The 18,890-nt window shown below is 40.0% G+C and overlaps 1 protein-coding gene across 1 annotated transcript in view; it reads right to left on the bottom strand.

The window, feature by feature from the left end:
* Window positions 1-15,321, bottom strand: part of LOC126187305 (cytoplasmic aconitate hydratase-like) — a 311,989-nt gene extending 296,668 nt beyond the window's left edge. Inside the window, exon 1 of the mRNA XM_049928298.1 lies at window positions 15,103-15,321. Within this exon, the coding sequence (XP_049784255.1) occupies window positions 15,103-15,109 (7 nt within the window). The 5' untranslated portion in view covers window positions 15,110-15,321. The remainder of the gene's footprint in view (window positions 1-15,102) is intronic.
* Window positions 15,322-18,890: the final 3,569 nt, after the last annotated feature.

Here is an 18,890-nt window from a genome sequence, read left to right as displayed (position 1 = left end):
ACATATAATTCTTACTGCACGTTTTTGTGCCCGGAAAACTTTAGCTTGGCTTGACGAATTACCCCAGAAAATAATCCCATATGACATTATGGAATGAAAGTAAGCATAGTATGCCAGCTTTTTCATTTTTATATCCCCTATGTCTGACAAAATTCGCATTGCAAACAGAGATTTGTTAAGACGCTTCAGCAGTTCTGTGGTGTGCTCCTCCCAGTTGAATTTATTATCAAGCTGTAATCCCAAGAATTTAACACCGTCCACTTCTTCTATCTTCTTGTCATCATATGTTAGACATATACTCTTGGGACACCCCTTACAAGTTCTGAACTGCATGTAGTGTGTTTTTTCAAAGTTTAGTGACAAAGAATTGGCTAGGAACCAGTGATTAATGTCCACAAATATTTTATTGGCTGATCTTTCTAAGACTACTCTTGATTTGCTATTTATTGCAATGTTTGTATCATCAGCAAACAAAACAAACTTGGCATCTGGTAATGTTACTGATGAAAGGTCATTGATATACACAAGAAAAAGTAAGGGCCCCAAAATGGAACCTTGTGGGACCCCACATGTAATTAGTTCCCAGTTGGATGATGCCTGATAGCTTGATACATGTCTCTTTCCTAATAACACCCTTTGTTTCCTGCCAGAGATATAAGATTTGAACCATTTTGCAGCATTTCCTGTTACACTATAATATTCTAGTTTACTTAAAAGGATATTGTGATTTACACAGTCAAATGCCTTTGATAGATCACAAAATATACCAGTTGCCTGCAACTTTTTGTCTAATGAATTAAGTACATTTTCACTGTAAGTGTAGATAGCCTTCTCAATATCAGAACCTTTTAGAAATCCAAACTGTGACTTTGACAGTATGTTATTTGAGATAAGATGGTTATAAAGACGACTGTACATTACTTTTTCGAAAATTTTTGAGAATGCTGGCAACAGTGAAATTGGACGGAAATTTGATGCTATTTCTTTATCTCCTTTCTTAAACAGTGGCTTAACTTCAGCATATTTCAGCCATTCAGGAAATATTCCACTGATAAACGACTGGTTACACAGATAGCTTAATATGTTACTTAGCTCAGAATCACATTCTTTAATTAACTTTGTTGATATTTCATCATACCCACTAGATGTTTTTGATTTTAAAGATTTTATGATGGACATTATTTCTGTTGGGGTAGTGAGGGTCAAATTCATATTATGGAAGTTACTTGAAATGTCTGGTCTAAGGTAATCCATAGCAGCATCTACCGAACCTGACAAACCCATCTTTTCAGTAACAGTTATAAAATGTTTGTTAAAAAGTTCTGCAACACTATACACATCTGTCACCAATGCATCATTTACTCTTAATGCTATTTGTTCCTCTTCATGTCTGGTTCTACCGGTCTCCTCCTTCAATATATCCCATATTGTCTTTATTTTGTTATCTGATATGACTATCTTTTCCTTGTAATATATTTGCTTTGACATCCGTATTACAGTCTTTAATATTTTGCAGTATTTCTTATAATGTGCTATAGCATCAACATTGGAAATGTTTCGGATTGACAGATACAGTTTTCTTTTGGTTTTACAAGATACCCCTATTCCTCGAGTAATCCATGGCTTCTTTGTAGACTTTGCTCTAACCTTGGTAAGTTTTGGGGGAAAGCAGTGTTCGAATAAGGTAAGCACTTTATTAGCAAAAATGTTATATTTTTCATTCATGCCATGAGCACTGTAAACATCAGTCCAGTGAATGTCTCTGAGGAGTGTCCTAAAATAATCAATTTTTGGCTTACTGATTACCCTCTTGAGCTCAGATTTAACAGATTTTATATCCTGTTCAGTATTAACATTTAACAGAAGGAACTGCATGTCATGGTCTGAGAGGCCATTGACTATTGGTTTTGTAATATAATTTTGTTCATTTGACTTTTCTATAAAGATATTATCAATGGCTGTTTGTGAGCAAGTGGCTATCCTAGTGGGGAACTTTACTGTGGGAATTAAGTTGAATGATAGTGTTACTAACTCAAATAAGTTCTTATTGGGAGAGTCTTTAAGGAAATCTACATTGAAATCACCAGCAACCACTATTTCTTTGTTTTTGGTTGTTAAATGGGCCAGTACAGCTTCAAGGTGGTTTACAAACAGATTAAAGTTACCTGCAGGTGCTCGATATACACTTAATATTATGAAAGATTTTTTGTGAAAATCTAATTCTGTTGCACATGCTTCCATATGCTGTTCTAGGCAAAATTTATGAATGTCTATGTTCTTAAATTTATGACAGTTCCTGATGAATGTGGCAACTCCTCCTTTCTCCATTTCTGATCTACAAAAGTGAGATGCTAACCTAAACCCTGTAACACTTAAAAGTTCTATACCAGTGGTCACATGATGTTCGGAGAGGCAGATTATGTCAGCTGGGTTTGAAGACTCTAATTCATCTATGCAGATAGTTAATTCATTAATTTTATTTCTCAGTCCTCGAATATTTTGATGCAATAAAGATAGCTGACATTTCACATTGACTGAGTTAAAATTGGGTGTTGTTTATCATTTAGTGCACAGCTGGGAGGGTATGTGTTGTTATCTCAGTGATTAAAAAAAATTAATCAAAATTACCAAGAACCTGGCTACATGACTATTTGTCAGTACGACATTGCACCCATCTTGCCTCAACACATGCTCTCACTTGGTTGGGAAGGGTGTCAAAGCTAATCCTGCATGTTCTATTGGGAACAAATCTGGGAATTTTGCTGGCCACAAGAGTACCTCAACATCAAGCAACAGTTCATACAGACACATGCCACGTGCAGACAAGCATTATACTGTTGAAAAAAGGCACCACAATACTGTGGCATAAGTGATAATACATTAGGATGCAGGATGTCCATGACATACCATTGCACCATCAGAGTTCCTTCAATCACTACCAGCCATGACCTAATATAATACCCAGTGGCTTCCACAGCATGATGTTGGTTGGTTGGTTGAGGGAGGGGACCAAATAGGGAGGTCATTGGTCCCATAATCTACACTGGCACAAACCAAGGGAGGAACATCACAAACAGTACATTCCAGTCAAAGAGGAAGTGAAAAAGAACAAACAAAAGGAATGTAAGGGCAGCAGGAAGAGGAAAGAACAGGAGGGAGTGGAGGGAAACTGTGAGGGCAAGGGTGCTCCAGAAATGCTATGTATGTTGGAGCACCAGCACTGCCTCCAACCCATCCTGATCTCCACACTACAGCACGATCATGACACAATAGGGACAGCCCCAGGCGAAGAAGACACAAGAAAAGGGGGAAACAAAAGTGCACCAAAGACCAGACAAAACATAAGGAAAAAGGGGAGAGCACTTGGCCGATGTGAAGGCAAGGCCAAGGCCCCCATAATATAACCAATGCTAACTGAGGGTCTCCAATCCCAGAGGGAAATTCAAGGACTTAAACCCAGGAGGACAAACCACTTTTGGTGTAGGAAACCAAGGAGAGGTGTAATCATGTGAGGGTCATCCACTAAAACCCAGGACATGGAAGGTGGAAGGATATATTTAGTATGAAGGGCCGAAAGGCATGGGCAGTCAAGCAAAATATGGATCATAGTGAGGTGGGCCTAATACGGCCAATACAAAGATGGCAGATTCCCACCTGGAGAGCAGAGGGAAGAATGTCATCTGGTAGGAGTCCATTTGACTGAGCAAAGTTTACTAACCAAGGGGGAGGGGGAGGAGGCCTCCCAACAATCATCCCATGACTGAGCACAGAGGGATTTGATGTAAAGCTGCAAATCCACCCCTGGGTGGGGGGGGGGGGGGAGGTGTGTCAGGGCAAACAGTGGGGTAGGTGGGTGCCTCCCCAGCCAAACGATCAACAAGTTCATTAGCCGGGATACCTACATGCCTGGCAATCCAAAGGAAAACAACCAAATAAGCAGGATCAGCAAGAAGGTCACACATGGCAGACACCATGGGATGGCACGAAAATACTGACCGATAGCCTGAAGGGTACTCACTGAGCCCATGCATAACAAAACTTGAGTGAAGGAGGACCATTTAATAAAGCAGAGGACCTGATAGATGGCCATTAATTCTGCAGTAAACACTCTACATGTGGCAGGCAACAGATGGTTTTCAATTCCAACAGAAGATGTGAAGGCATATCCCACACGGTTGGTGGATTTAGACCCACTGACGTAAAAAAAAAAAAAAAAGGCATACTAAAACATCCTTAAGAGCGTGCGGAACAAACAACGGAACACCATTGGAAAAATGGAGGCTATCAGATCCTGGAAGAGATCCATTGGAATCCCAGGCTGAAGAACTAACCAAGGGGGAGGGGAGGTGGGGGGGGGGGGGGGGAGTGGCCAAGAGAGAATATGGGGAAGAGGGCAAGATGGGAAGATGGAAATCACGGCAGGGAGACGTGAAGCAGAGCCCAACCGGTAAACCAACCTGAGGGTGGGCAGTGGGTAGGCAATCGCCAGAAGCTAGAAAAAGAATAGAATAGGAGGGGTGAGCAAGGGAGAGCAGATGGTGATAGCATGGGAAATCAGGAGCTGCGACCATTGAACTGGAAAAAGAGGAATCCCATTGTCAACCAGAACGCTACTGACAGGGCTAGTCTAAAAGACACCATTGGCTGAACAGTTACCATGATGGGGAACTGGGTTTAAGGAGAGCAGCATGGAAGATGCAACTGATCCATAAACTTGATAACCATAGTCAAAAGTGATGCAGAAGTAATACCAGTAAAGCTGGAGACAGATCTAACAATCCGCCCCAGAGTTGTGGGCAACGAAGCGAAGGGCAGTGAGTTTAATAAAGCAGCCAACCTTCAGACGACACATGTGGGGCAACCACATAAGCTTCTTGTCAAAAAGGAGACCCAAGAAACAGAACTGGGGGGTCATGGTCAATTGTTAGGCATCAAGATAGAGCTCCGGATCAGGATGGACCACAGTATGGTGACAAATGCACCATCCTTGACTTGTGAAAACACACTTGACCTCTTAGCAACAAATAATCCAGAGTTAATAACAAGCATCGAAACCAATACAAGGATTAGTGAACACAGGGTTGTCATAGTGAGACTGAATATTGTAATCCCAAAAAATAAGCGAAAAATATACCTATTCAAAAAAGCAGATAAAAATTCACTTGACGCCTTCCTGAGAGAGAATCTCCACTCATTCCAAATTATTAAGTGTAGACCAGATGTGGCTTGAATTCAAAGAAGTAGTATTGGCAGCAATTGAGAGATTTATACTAAATAAACGACAGAGCTGATACGCCTTGGTACATAAAACAGGTTAGAACACTGTTGCAGAAACAACGAAACAAACATGCCAAATTTAAACAGAAGCAAAATCCTCAAGACTTGCGATCTTTTACAGAAGCTCGAAATTTAGTGCACACTTCAATGCAAGATGCTTATAACAGTTTCCACAAAGAAATTTTGTCTCAAAACCTGGAAGAAAATCCAGAGAGATTCTGGTCGTATGTGAAGTATGTCAATGGCAAGAAACAATCAATGCCTTCTCTGCGTGAAAGCAATGGAGATACTATCGAAGACAGTACTGCCAAAGCAGAGTTACTAAACACAGCCTTCTGAAATGACTTCACAAAAGAGGACGAAGTAAATATTCCAGAATTCAAATTGAGAACAGCTGCCAACATGAGTAACGTAGAAGTAAATATCCTCTGCGTAGTGAAGCAACTTAAATCACTTAATAAAAGCAAGTCTTCTGGTCCAGACTGTATACCAATTAGGTTCCTTTCAGAGTATGCTGATGCAAATAGCTTCATACCTAACAACCATACACAACTGCTGGCTCGAGAAAAGATCCGTACCCAAAGACTGGAAAAGTTGCACAGGTCAAGAAAGGTAGTAGGAGTAATCCACTAAATTACAGGCCCACATCGTTAACGTCGATATGCAGCAGGATTTTGGAACATTTATGGTGCTCGAACATTATGAATTACCTAGAAGAAAACAGTCTATTGACACACAGTCAACATTGGTTTAGAAATCATCATTCCTGTGAAACACAACTAGCTTTATTCACATGAAGTGTTGAGTGCTATTGCAAAGGCATTTCAGATTGATTCCATATTTCTGGATTTCCAGAAGACTTGACACTGTACCACAAAAGCAGCTCGTATTGAAATTGCGTGCTTATGGAATATCGTCTCTGTTATGTGACTGGATTAGTGACTTCCTGTCAGAGAGGTCACAGTTCATAGTAATTGACGGAAAGTCATCGAGTAAAACAAAAGTGATTTCTGGCGTTCTCCAAGGTAGTGTTATAGGCCCTTTGCTGTTCCTTATTTATATAAATGATTTGGGAGACAATCTGAGCAGCTGTCTTAGGTTGTTTGCAGATGACACTGTCGTTTATCAACTAATAAAGTCATCAGAACATCAAAACAAATTGCTAAAAGATTTAGGAAAGATATCTGAATGGTGCGAAAACTGGCAGTTGACCCTAAATAATGAAAAGTGTGAGGTCATCCACATGAGTGCTAAAAGGAATTCGTTAAACTTCGGTTACACGATAAATCGGTCTAATCTAAAAGCCATAAATTCAACTAAATACCTAGGTATTACAATTACGAACAACTTAAATTGGAAGGAACACATAGGAAATGTTGTGAGGAAGGCTAACCAAAGACTGCATTTTATTGGCACGACACTTAGAAAATGTAACAGATCTACGTCCGTCCGTCCTCTTTTAGAATACTGCTGCATGGTGTGGGATCCTTACCAGATAGGACAACTGAGTACATCGAAAAAGTTGAAAGAATGGCGCCATGTTTTATATTATCGCAAAATACGGGAGAGAGTGTCACAGAAATGATACAGGATTTGAGCTGAACATCATTAAAAGAAAGGCGTTTTTCACTGTGACAGAATCTTCCCACGAAATTCCAATCACCAACTTTCTCCTCCAAATGCGAAAATATTTTGTTGACACCACCCTACATAAGGAGAAAAGATCACTAAGACAAAATAAGGTAAATCAGAGCTCGTACGGTAAGATATAGGTGTTAGTTCTTTTTGCGCACTATACGAGATTGGAATAACAGAATTGTGAAGGTGGTTCGATGAAGCCTCTGCCAGGCACTTAAATGTGAGTTGCAAAGTATCCATGTAGATGTAGAAGGGGAGAGAATTTAAAACCGTGAAGGAGTGTCCACATGCAAGCATGCCCGATAACACCAGGGGCTGTCGTTCCGCAGAGGCCACCAAGTGGGAGCTAGACCAAACACAGAAATCATCCACATACAGAGCAGGAGTGATCAACAGTCTGACAGAGGCCACAAGTCCATTAACAGTGCTGAGAAAAAAAGGGGACACAGAATATGGAGCCCTGTGGAATGCCATTTTCTTGGATCTGCAGAGAGCTGAGAATGGTGCCAACCTGAACTCTGAATGACCAGTGGGACAGGAAGTGGCGAATAAAAATTGGCATAGGCCTTACAAAGATAAGAGAAAACTGCGACAAGATGGAGGCTCTGAGAAAAGGCCTGCAAAACTGCAGTTTGCAATCAAAGCACATGATCCACTGAAGACAGCCCATTCCGAATGCTGTACTGGTAAGGAGATAACAGGCCCCGAGATTTGAGGATGCAACTGAGCCGACGAGACACCATCCATTCTAGTAACTTACAGGGGACTTTTGGTCACGATAGTTGACCAGTGACTATCAAGGGACAACAGATCCTTGCCAGGCTAAAGGATAGGAACCACAATACTGTCTCTCCACTGAGAGGGGAAAATGCCTTGGAGCCAAATATGGTTAAACACTTGAAGGAGATATTGTCATTTTGGAGGACTGAGGTGTTTACAGAATTGGTTATGGATGAAATCAGGGCCAGGTGCGGAATTGTAGGAAGAAGATGGGGCCAGAAGAAGCACCCTTTCATTAAAAGGTTCATTGTAGGACTCTACCTGATAAGGGGTAAAACAAGCAAAAAACTTCAGCCTGGTGTTTCTGGAGGAGGAAGGCTGCTGGATAGGAGGCTAATAGTTGTGAGATGTTCTGCAAAAACTGATGGGTTTCTACAAAGACCACCTGGAAGCACAAGGCCCAGAAGAGAAGACTGCCACTGACAACATTGGAGGTGCAGAGTTTAGCCCACACCCGTGATGAAGGAACTGAAAAACCTAGACAGGAGACAAAGCGTTCCCAATACACACACTTGCTCCATTTCAGTAAGTAATGGGCTCTGGTGTGAAGACGTGCCAAGCCAGTGATGCTTAATATGTTGCAAGGCACGATAACGGATGGCAGTGGCAATGGCTCTGCTGTATCGTGGAACTGGGCAATGGCAAACGGAACCATCAAGTGGGGAACGGCAATGCTGGCAGTGCCGATAATCTTACTGGACATATCACTCCTTCGATAAAACCTGACAAAGAAGTTGTAAACACAACCTGGGAAGAATTTAAAGGCCAATCAGCATAATGGAGAGCACAGCAGGGTAACCTGGTCATCGAGAGGTGGGAACAGAAAGAGTATCAACAGGAAGTGGTCACTATCACAGAAGTCATCATGTGGCAACCAGTGTAAGGAAGACTGGGAGGTGAAGTGAGCAAAAGCTCAGTGGCAGAGAAAGAGCCATACGTGGCACTAAAGTGAATAGGCGAAGCATCATTGGAAAGGCACAGGTTGTGGTCCACAAGAAATTGGTCAATGAGGAGCCTCTGACCAGATGAAAAAGCAGAGCCCCAAAAAGAGTGATGGATATTAAAAATGCCAAGGGAGAGGAAGCGAGGGGGGAGTTGCCAAAGGAGGGCAGTTAGGGCAGTAGGTGTAGGAGGCCTTTCAGGTGGGAGATGATTTTTTGTGGCATTCAGTTCAGAGACTGGTTTGATGCAGCTCTCCATATTACTCTATCCTATGCAAGCTGCTTCATCTCCAAGTACCTACTGCAACCTACATTCTTCTGAATCTGCTTAATGTATTCATCTCTTGGTCTCCCTCTATGATTTTTACCCTCCACGCTTCCCTCCAATACTAATTTGGTGATCCCATGATGCATCAGAACACATCCTACCATCCGATCCCTTCTTCCAGTCAAGATATACCACAAATTCCTCTTCCCCCAATTCTATTCAGTACCTCCTCATTAGTTATGTGATATACCTATCATATCTTCAGCATTATTCTGTAGCACCACATCTTGAAAGCTTCTATTCTCTTCTTGTCTGAACTATTTATCATCCACATTTCACTTCCACAGAGGGCTACACTCCATACAAATACTTTCTGAAAAGACTTCCTGACACTTAACTCTATACTCTATGTTAACAAATTTCTCCTCTTCAGAAACACTTGCCATTGCCAGTCTACATTTTGCCAAGTTCGTTTTGTTTCTCGATGATACAAACTTTGCAATAAATAGCAAATCAAGTGTAGTCTTAGAAAGATCAGCTAATAAAATATTTGTGGACATTAATCACTGGTTCGTAGCCAATTCCTTGTCACTAAACTCTGAAAAAACACACTACATGCAGTTCAGAACTTGTAAGGGGTGTCCCACGAGTATATGCCCAACATATGATAAGCAGATAGAAGAAGTGGACAGTGTTAAATTCTTGAGATTACAGCTTGATAATAAATTCAACTGGGAAAGCACACCACGGTACTGCTGAAGCGTCTTAACAAATCTCTATTTGCTATGCGAATTGTGTCGACATAGGGGACATAAAAATGAAAAAACTGGCATACTATGCTATCTTTCATTCCAAGCTAAAGTTTTCCGGGCACAAAAACGTGCAGTAAGAGTTATATGTGGTGTGAATTCAAGAACTGCAGAAGCCTGTTTAGGGAACTAGGGATACTAACTACTGCTTCCCAATATATTTATTCTTTAATGAAATTTGTCATTAAAAATATATCACTTTCTCAAACCAACAGCTCAATTCTTGGAATCAATACTAGAAATAACAGTAATCTTCACAAGGATTTAAAGTCAATTAGTCTTGTGCAAAAAGGTATGCATTATTCAGGAACACACAGTTTCAATAACTTGCCAGCAGCCATAACAAGCTTAACGGCCAATGAAATTCAGTTTAAGACAAGTCTAAAGGATTTACTGGTGGCCAACTCCTCCTACTCCATTGATGAATTTCTCAGTAGAACCAATCGATTTATATTTCAGTGCAGTAAGGTGTTCATTGTAAATAAGTGTGTGTGTGTGTGTGTGTGTGTGTGTGTGTGTGTGTGTGTGTGTGTGTGTGTGTGTGTAAGTACAATCTAACTTCTGCACCATTTCATTTCAGTGCAGTAATGTGTTCATTGTAAAAATTTTAGTAGCTGTATTACACGTTTATTACCTTATAAATAAATTTAAAGAACTTTTTATTTTAAATTCAGTGCATCAGTATTTGCAAAATAATTCTTTCATATAGTGTTCATTCAAAAATGACTATCATTCCACTTGGGACCTGTGGAATGGTACATTAGCTCATTTGTTTGAGTTGTAAATATTTGTCATGTATTGTTTTTCTAACATGTTCTACATCCTGGAGGACCACCTCACTACGGATCAATTGGAATGAAAGTAAATCTAATCTAATCTAAAGTTGGTAGGCACAATAAATATTAGGCAGATCTCATTGTCTTTGAGAGGGAATTGGTTGAAGCTGCATTAGGATATGATATGTAGTGTATGTAAGTGTGTAAGGTTTCCGCAAATTACTACAACCAGTCACATTTTTTTATTCTTCAATTTCTATTTTCCATTAGCAGTTTTGAATCGCCTAGCAATTCAACATCAAATGGTACATATTTACAGTATATCTGCAGTGTTATGGGGGTCATGTAAATGTGGCAAAATGTTTTATTGTGTAAATATTCTTGCAATAAAGCATTGTACCTACATCTACACCATTACTCTGCAATTCAAATAGCATTATTACTGTGTCATACCGTATTTTACCTCTATCTGCATGATAGAGGCCTGGCAGAGGGTTCAGCGCACCATCTTTAAGCTAAGCTACTTCTCTACCATTACACTTTGTAACAGTGCGCGCGAAAAACAAACACTTTAATCTTTCTGTAAGAGCTACGATTTCTCTTATTTTATTGTGACGATCATTTCTCCCTATATAGTTGGGTGCCAAAAGAATTTTCATACTCTTAGGAGGAAGCTGGTGACTGAATTATATCGTATCTGCAACGTAGTACTTCCACATAGCTGCAAACAAACATTTTTTTAGTTCTGTGTAAATGCAACTTGAGATAACATTCCGCAAAATTCATTGGGTTTGACTATCTGTACCATCAAAATATTTGTTGTCAATGCTGACAATCTAATCAACTATCTGCATTACATAAGACAAAATATTACGCACGATTTTGTCAAGGTCACAGTAAACCCTGGCCTTGACAAATCCTGAAAAAGTTTTCACTTTATTTTCCATTCTTAGTTTAGCTTTACTCTTACGTGCATTTTGTCAGTGTGATCTGCATTCTTTTACGAAGTCAAGAGAAGATTACACGTGTACAAAGAAGATACCACGAAAACCATAAGATTTACTTCTCCTGACTGAAGTATGTGGTTTATGTAATCCAAAGCTCTGGCAATGTCAAAAAAGTACAAACAGCATTTTTTAGAACTTCCATCATGTTTGTGACATATACATAAAGGGAACAACACTATGTTTCCTGCTATCATCACTTTAGCTGAAATATTCAAGGCATATTTGAAATGATTCCTAAAATTTAATTTTTGCCAAAAAAAAAAAAAAAAATTGGGTACTGGTGTAGCTAGACGATGCATTGCATATGTAAAAAGAAATTAGCAGGTAACTTCATAGTGTCCTAGAATTTCTCATTTGTCACACTGTTTTAGTAACCAAAAAGCTTGTTTCAATATAACTATGATTTCGTGGTCTTTTTAATTCTGCAAACAATAGGGTTACATCAGGCTGAATTTCAGTTGATGTGTAATCTGTTCTGTGAACAGATTTATGTAGTTATTGTGGGGACCATACTTTACAAGCAGTCTGCTGAGTCAACTTTACTTTTATTACATACAAGAAGTATCACCAAAGGAAAGTTAATATAATAAGAAAAAAACAACTGCTGGATTTCCACTGACTTACCTATCAAAGCATTCAGTCAAATATGACCAGGACTATATTTAATGATTTATTCATCTCCCAATGTTACTGCTGAAGTTTTTCACAATCCCCTCTCCCTCCAAACACACTGCTTCCAAATACATAAGACATAACCACACAGTTTCCAACCTTATATAAATGCAAAAGCAAATTCATGTCTACTGCCTTAGGAACAACTGGCTTTGACCACAGTTAAGCTTCCATAATTCTACAGATATTTATGATTAACACTTGATTTTTCCACAAATATGTTCATAGTCACATCTATTTGACATTAAATTTCACTATGCTTCATTTTAACAATAGAAATTGCAGGGCTCTCAGAATAAAGTTGCACCATAACATATTACATCGAAGCACAACTATTTACATATTTTAGTCAGGTTTTAGTCTATATTTTCAGAGGTCTCAACATTTAATGCCATTTACATCTCTGAACTTTCAATCATTTTGTACAATGAAGTGTTGCTGAAATTCTGTTTCCTCATGAGCAAATTATTTGTAGTGATTACCTTGTGCAAATGAAAATTTATACTTTAAACTGTTCTTATGGACAGGCCTTTCCTTAGTATCATAGCTGATACTGTAAAACTGCGGCCTTTTTTCAGTTAATTTTCCTGTTACAACACATTAATCCAAAGATTATAACTGCATAAAGCACATAACAGTATACAACACACCAGACCACCATCATGCATGAAATAAGTTGCAGAAAGATCTAGAAATCTATGTATGATACAGCCAGAGGTGAACACACCAATAAAAGAAAATACTAAAATCTATTCTAAAAGATGTCAATTCAAATTTTACAAAATCAGTAACATTAATATTTTACAGCTGCAACGCTGTGAAGGCAAAGGAATAAAAATGCTTACATGCAAGACATTAGCTCCAGTGGTCTACTTTCCAGAAAGCAAGCATGGAGCATTATTTTAAGAGACACCCTATCGCAAATGCCTAATGTGATTATAGCTTATCCTCACCGTATTAGCGTGTAATCTAGGTATTAGGCTCTTTAAGTTATTTAAGCCTACTTATTTATTTATTTATTCATTCATTCCATGTGATCTAAAGGTACACAGTGTGTTGCAGATGTCGGAAAATATCATTTAACATTGTTAACATATATTAACATAGGCCTATAATATCCTAATGTATTATATTGCTCAATGTTTTCAATTTAACACAAACAGCAAGATTACTGTTCTAAGTATTCATTTACAGATTAAAAACAGTGACAAAAAATATGACTTCAAGGCTTTGCTAAATTTTATGTTGTCTTCGATGGACTTAATACTAGTGGGAAGATTGTTGAACAGTTGGAAGCCTGTGTGGAAAACTCCCTTTTTACACAGTTGAGTGTTTGTACGTATAACATGCAGGTTTGCGTTTTTCCTGGTGTTGTGTTCATGTATTTCATTATTTTTTACGAGTCTGGGGTCAGTTGGCACTATGTGGTTTCTGAAAAATTTTAGTGTCTCAAGGATGTAGAGGCAAGGCAGTGTAAGGATTTCAAACTTTCTGAGGATGGGTTTGCAGGAGTCTCTGGGTGTGCTCCCAGTAATAATTCTCATTGCTCTCTTCTGGATTCTGAATGTGCTCAGAGCAGTTGGAGAATTGCCCCAGAATATTACACCATATTTTAGGTGGGCTTGTAAGTAAGTGCAGTACGCACTGGTTAATGTTTCCAGGCTAAAGAAAGAAAGAAAAATTTGTATGGAAATTGCTACAAGAATGGACTGCTAGGTCTACTGTAAGACATTTCTTCTTCCATCTTCTGTTTTCATCTAAACAGTTCTTATTTTTCCTGCAAAAATATAAGCTTGGGAATAATTTTACAGTATAGTAGTTTAAGCATTATATAGTAATTGAAGTTCATTTTGAGCAGGAAGTTCTAAGTTGCTTAAGAGAACCAAAATTAATATCTTAACTCCATCCTGGCACACACTTTTCACTGCAATACATGACTGTAACATAAAAGCTGTATTATAAATTTCTAAATAAGTTCATTTTATTTAGAACAAATTCCTCAGTGAAATCTGTAACTGTATACAAGTTACCTAATTTCTAAACACTTTGAAGAGGAATTACTTCATGTCTGCAAGTAAAGTAGCGCTACACGGGTTCTCAAAATTCTATCTAGCACATGAGGTGAAAGCAAAGCAGACAGGTTCCAACATGTCATTTCCACTATAGGCCTATATGGTTACTATTTTCTCTGCAAAACAATACTATTCACAAAATTACATTCTATGCATCTATACACTTATCCGATAGTGTTCTTCAATGTCTAATAATTCTTGGGGCAATAAAAAGCCAAACAGTTCATTATTAGTGGAGGTGTTAATTTCTCTAAGGTCTCCAAAGCAGCCTATGAAAATCGACTGCACGGTTGTGCAATTAAAAAAAATCAGTTCCTTTAAGAGTAATAAGGGAAAGGTGAAAACCTATTTGTGCAGTTTGAAGCAACAGGCTTACATAAATTTAACTAGCCTATATGATATGTATTGTGAATCTGGCATTCCACGTTGACATATCAGCGTTTTCAAAAATACGATGAGTCAAGGGAATACACTCATCCCTTATAACTACCTACCGAAATGTGTGACAGACAAGGATTCAAATGATTATGTATCTCTTGGGCAACTTATCCTGCGCGGCAGCTCTGCTGCCATTTCCAATGAATAACTCTGATGAGTCGACGCTTTGAAATAACTTAATCCCCTGTCTATTGAAAATCATTAAGCTACAATGTGTCGGGCGGGTATATACTCGTCGTGAAAATAGGTACACACCTACGACTAAGCAGAAAAATAACTTCACGCTGGCAATCTATACCAATTATTGAAATCGTTGAGTGTATTAACAGACCTACTGTGTATTTCATAACTTGAATTTAGAAATCCTATACTCCTCAGTAAGTGAAAAGTTGTAAAATAAAAACGTGAGTGAAATAATTCTAACCTGCCATCGCATATACGGTGTCAGACACGTATGCCGGTACGCTCTTCGTATTACGTATTAAAAGGGCTTTCACAAAGTGACACACAATAGTTCACGCACGATATGGTTTCACAACTGTTCACAGCAAGAGGCAGAGTTCATTCCTAATGAAAGAAACTGTTATCGCGGAAACATTTGGACGCGTGATGTTGCATAACCTAAAAGTCAAAAATAACGTCAATACCCAATGATATCACACCAGATGTCTAAGAGCATCTGCGTTCACTGAATAACAGGTTTGTCTGTCGCATCTGTCAATCTAACTTCCATCAAATAAAGTTGAAAGTAACTGGAGCTGTAATGGAGAAATAACCAAAAGAAATAATTTCCTTGCTGGTATTTGTAGAACGTCCACTATGTCTCAAATTATACGGACAGACACCAACACTCATTAGTCAACACTTCTTCCTATAGCATACGAAAAGTATTATGACGCAGTAAACAAATCGACAATCCTTTAGTATACTTTAATTCTAGCAACAACGAAAAAAAAATGGAAATGAGCGTATGGCGTCGTTGGCCGGGAGGCCCCATCGGGGCAGTTCAGCCGCCAAGTGCAAGTCTTATTTCAGTCGACGACACATTGGGCTGGTTGCGCGTCGGTGATGAAGATGAAATGATGATGGGGACAACACAACACCCTTCCCCGAGCGAGAAAATCTCCATCCCGACCGGAAATCGAATCCGGGCTTGCTTGCATGGGATGCGAGCACATTACCACCCGGACTAATTCTAGCTAGCACAGTTACGTTAAAGGCAAGTATTTGCACAATTCAGGCGTGTAACATGCCTAGATCGCTGGGGAAATCTATTAGTATAGCATAAATACAGCATCATCCACGGCTTCAGATATTGCTGCCATAAGCTCCTGTCAAACAAATCTCTCTACCAAACCTACACGCTTTTTTTAACATCCTTAACCGGCTAGTTATTTGGCCTGTTTGTTTCCTATAATTGTTTGCACATAGGAACAGACGTCCGAATGTAAGATCAGTAAAATATGCCGACTGACCCCTTTTAAGTACACTTAAAAACGGCCATTCACAAACACTGAACCATCTATCATCTCCCTAATAGCACATCAGCAATACAAATCAATCGTCGCCTTTACTAAGAGGGTTGTAGCCATCAAAAGTTTTCTCCAAAACCTAGGAAATCGTAAGCCTGCTGTGAGCCCACCGAAATTTTTCTCGTTGCTCATCAACACTGCGACCGAAGAACAACACACAGTGCCGATTACGGAGCCACCAGTGTCAAATATATCGCTAACCCTACTGATTTGCTTTTACCCATAGTACAGTTTTTTGTATCAATGAGTAGTGTAGGTTATAACAATTAGCTTACTGTGTCTTTGGATCTCTTTGGATTACATTTATTGGAGCTGAAGTTAACAAAAATGAGTGTGATTGTTTGAAATGAGCAAGGTACCCAGAATGCCAACTAAAGGAAAGGAAGAAAACCAGGTGTTTTTATTAATCATTTGTCGTCATAAATAAGTGCACCAGTGAAACAAAACCTTTTGATTTAGTTGCTGTCTTCCAAAACATTGATGGTTACGATCTTTAAAGTAGTGCCGAGGGGCATGGCACATAATAGTTACAATCCTGCTCCTTTCCCCATTACTTTACAAGTGGCAACGAGCGATCAGAACTATTGCCACTGAAGAGAAAATGAGGAGAAAAAGCCTGAAAAAAATCGATAGTAAGGAAACGCGTTACATACCAACCAAGGAACGGATGGTAGATGGGACACTACCAATTATATGATAAGTAGGAAACAGTGTAGCGAACCACGTAGACAGAGGTGTTAGATGATCTATGAAATGAAAAAAGAAATAAATGTAGGTGATGATTAACTTTAGCAATTGTGAGAACGACGTGGAGCATGTAACGGGAAACCCTTTTCTAACATAACTTTTGTTATTATAGAAGTAGCTGATACCAGGATTAATCTCGAATCTCGTAAAGGTGAAAATTATCTCAACTGTTTCACTAAAAGAATTTCATATGATTTTGTAACCAATGTATTATATTTCACACAAAATGTATAAAAAGAAATTAATTTGAAACTTCCTGGCAGATTAAAACTGTGTGCCCGACTGAGACTCGAACTCGGGACCTTTGCTTTCGCGGGCAAGTGCTCCACCAACTGAGCTACCGAAGCACGACTCACGCCCGGTACTCACAGCTTTACTCCTGCCAGTATCTCGTCTCCTACCTTCCCAACTTTACAGAAGCTCTCCTGCGAACCTTGCAGAACTAGCACTCCTGAGAGAAAGGATACAGTGGAGACATGGCTTAGCCACAGCCTGGGGGAGGTTTCCAGAATGAGATTTTCACTCTGAAGCGGAGTGTGCGCTGATATGAAACTTCCTGGCAGATTAAAACTGTGTGCCCGACCGAGACTCGAACTCGGGACCTTTGCCTTTCGCGGGCAAGTGCTCTACCAACTGAGCTACCGAAGCACGACTCACGCCCGGTACTCACAGCTTTACTCCTGCCAGTATCTCGTCTCCTACCTTCCAAACTTTACAGAAGCTCTCCTGCGAACCTTGCAGAACTAGCACTCCTGAAAGAAAGGATACAGTGGAGACATGGCTTAGCCACAGCCTGGGGAAGGTTTCCAGAATGAGATTTTCACTCTGAAGCGGAGTGTGCGCTTGCCCGCGAAAGGCAAAGGTCCCGAGTTCGAGTCTCGGTCGGGCACACAGTTTTAATCTGCCAAGAAGTTTCATATCAGCGCACACTCCGCTTCAGAGTGAAAATCTCATTCTGGAAACCTCCCCCAGGCTGTGGCTAAGCCATGTCTCCACAGTATCCTTTCTTTCAGGAGTGCTAGTTCTGCAAGGTTCGCAGGAGAGCTTCTGTAAAGTTTGGAAGGTAGGAGACGCGATACTGGCAGGAGTAAAGCTGTGAGTACTGGGCGTGAGTTGTGCTTCGGTAGCTCAGTTGGTAGAGCACTTGCCCGCGAGAGGCAAAGGTCCCGAGTTCGAGTCTCAGTCGGGCACACAGTTTTAATCTACCAGGAAGTTTCATATCAGCACACACTCCGCTTCAGAGTGAAAATCTCATTCTGGAAACCTCCCCCAGGCTGTGGCTAAGCCATGTCTCCACTGTATCCTTTCTTTCAGGAGTGCTAGTTCTGCAAGTAGGAGACGAGATACTGGCAGGAGTAAAGCTGTGAGTACCGGGCGTGAGTCGTGCTTCGGTAGCTCAGTTGGTAGAGCACTTGCCCGCGAAAGGCAAAGGTCTCGATTTCGAGTCTCGGTCGGGCACACAGTTTTAATCTGCCAGGAAGTTTCATATCAGCGCACACTCCGCTTCAGAGTGAAAATCTCATTCTGGAAACCTCCCCCAGGCTGCGGCTAAGCCATGTCTCCACTGTATCCTTTCTTTCAGGAGTGCTAGTTCTGCAAGGTTCGCAGGAGAGCTTCTGTAAAGTTTGGAAGGTAGGAGACGAGATACTGGCAGGAGTAAAGCTGTGAGTACCGGGCGTGAGTCGTGCTTCGGTAGCTCAGTTGGTAGAGCACTTGCCCGCGAAAGGCAAAGGTCCCGAGTTCGAGTCTCGGGCGGGCACACAGTTTTAATCTGCCAGGAAGTTTCATATCAGCGCACACTCCGCTTCAGAGTGAAAATCTCATTCTAGAAATTAATTTGTAAACATCGATACAATTAAAATTATTCTTTTTGTAGAAATTTTTGAAATTACGAAAATCTGGCATACTTATAATTCGTATTATTAATTGCACA

The sequence above is a fragment of the Schistocerca cancellata genome, chromosome 5, assembly GCF_023864275.1.
Source record: "Schistocerca cancellata isolate TAMUIC-IGC-003103 chromosome 5, iqSchCanc2.1, whole genome shotgun sequence".
NCBI classification, from domain to species: domain Eukaryota; kingdom Metazoa; phylum Arthropoda; class Insecta; order Orthoptera; family Acrididae; genus Schistocerca; species Schistocerca cancellata.
Note: the sequence above shows the minus strand (reverse complement) of the source record. Positions and strands in the feature narration are given on the sequence as shown.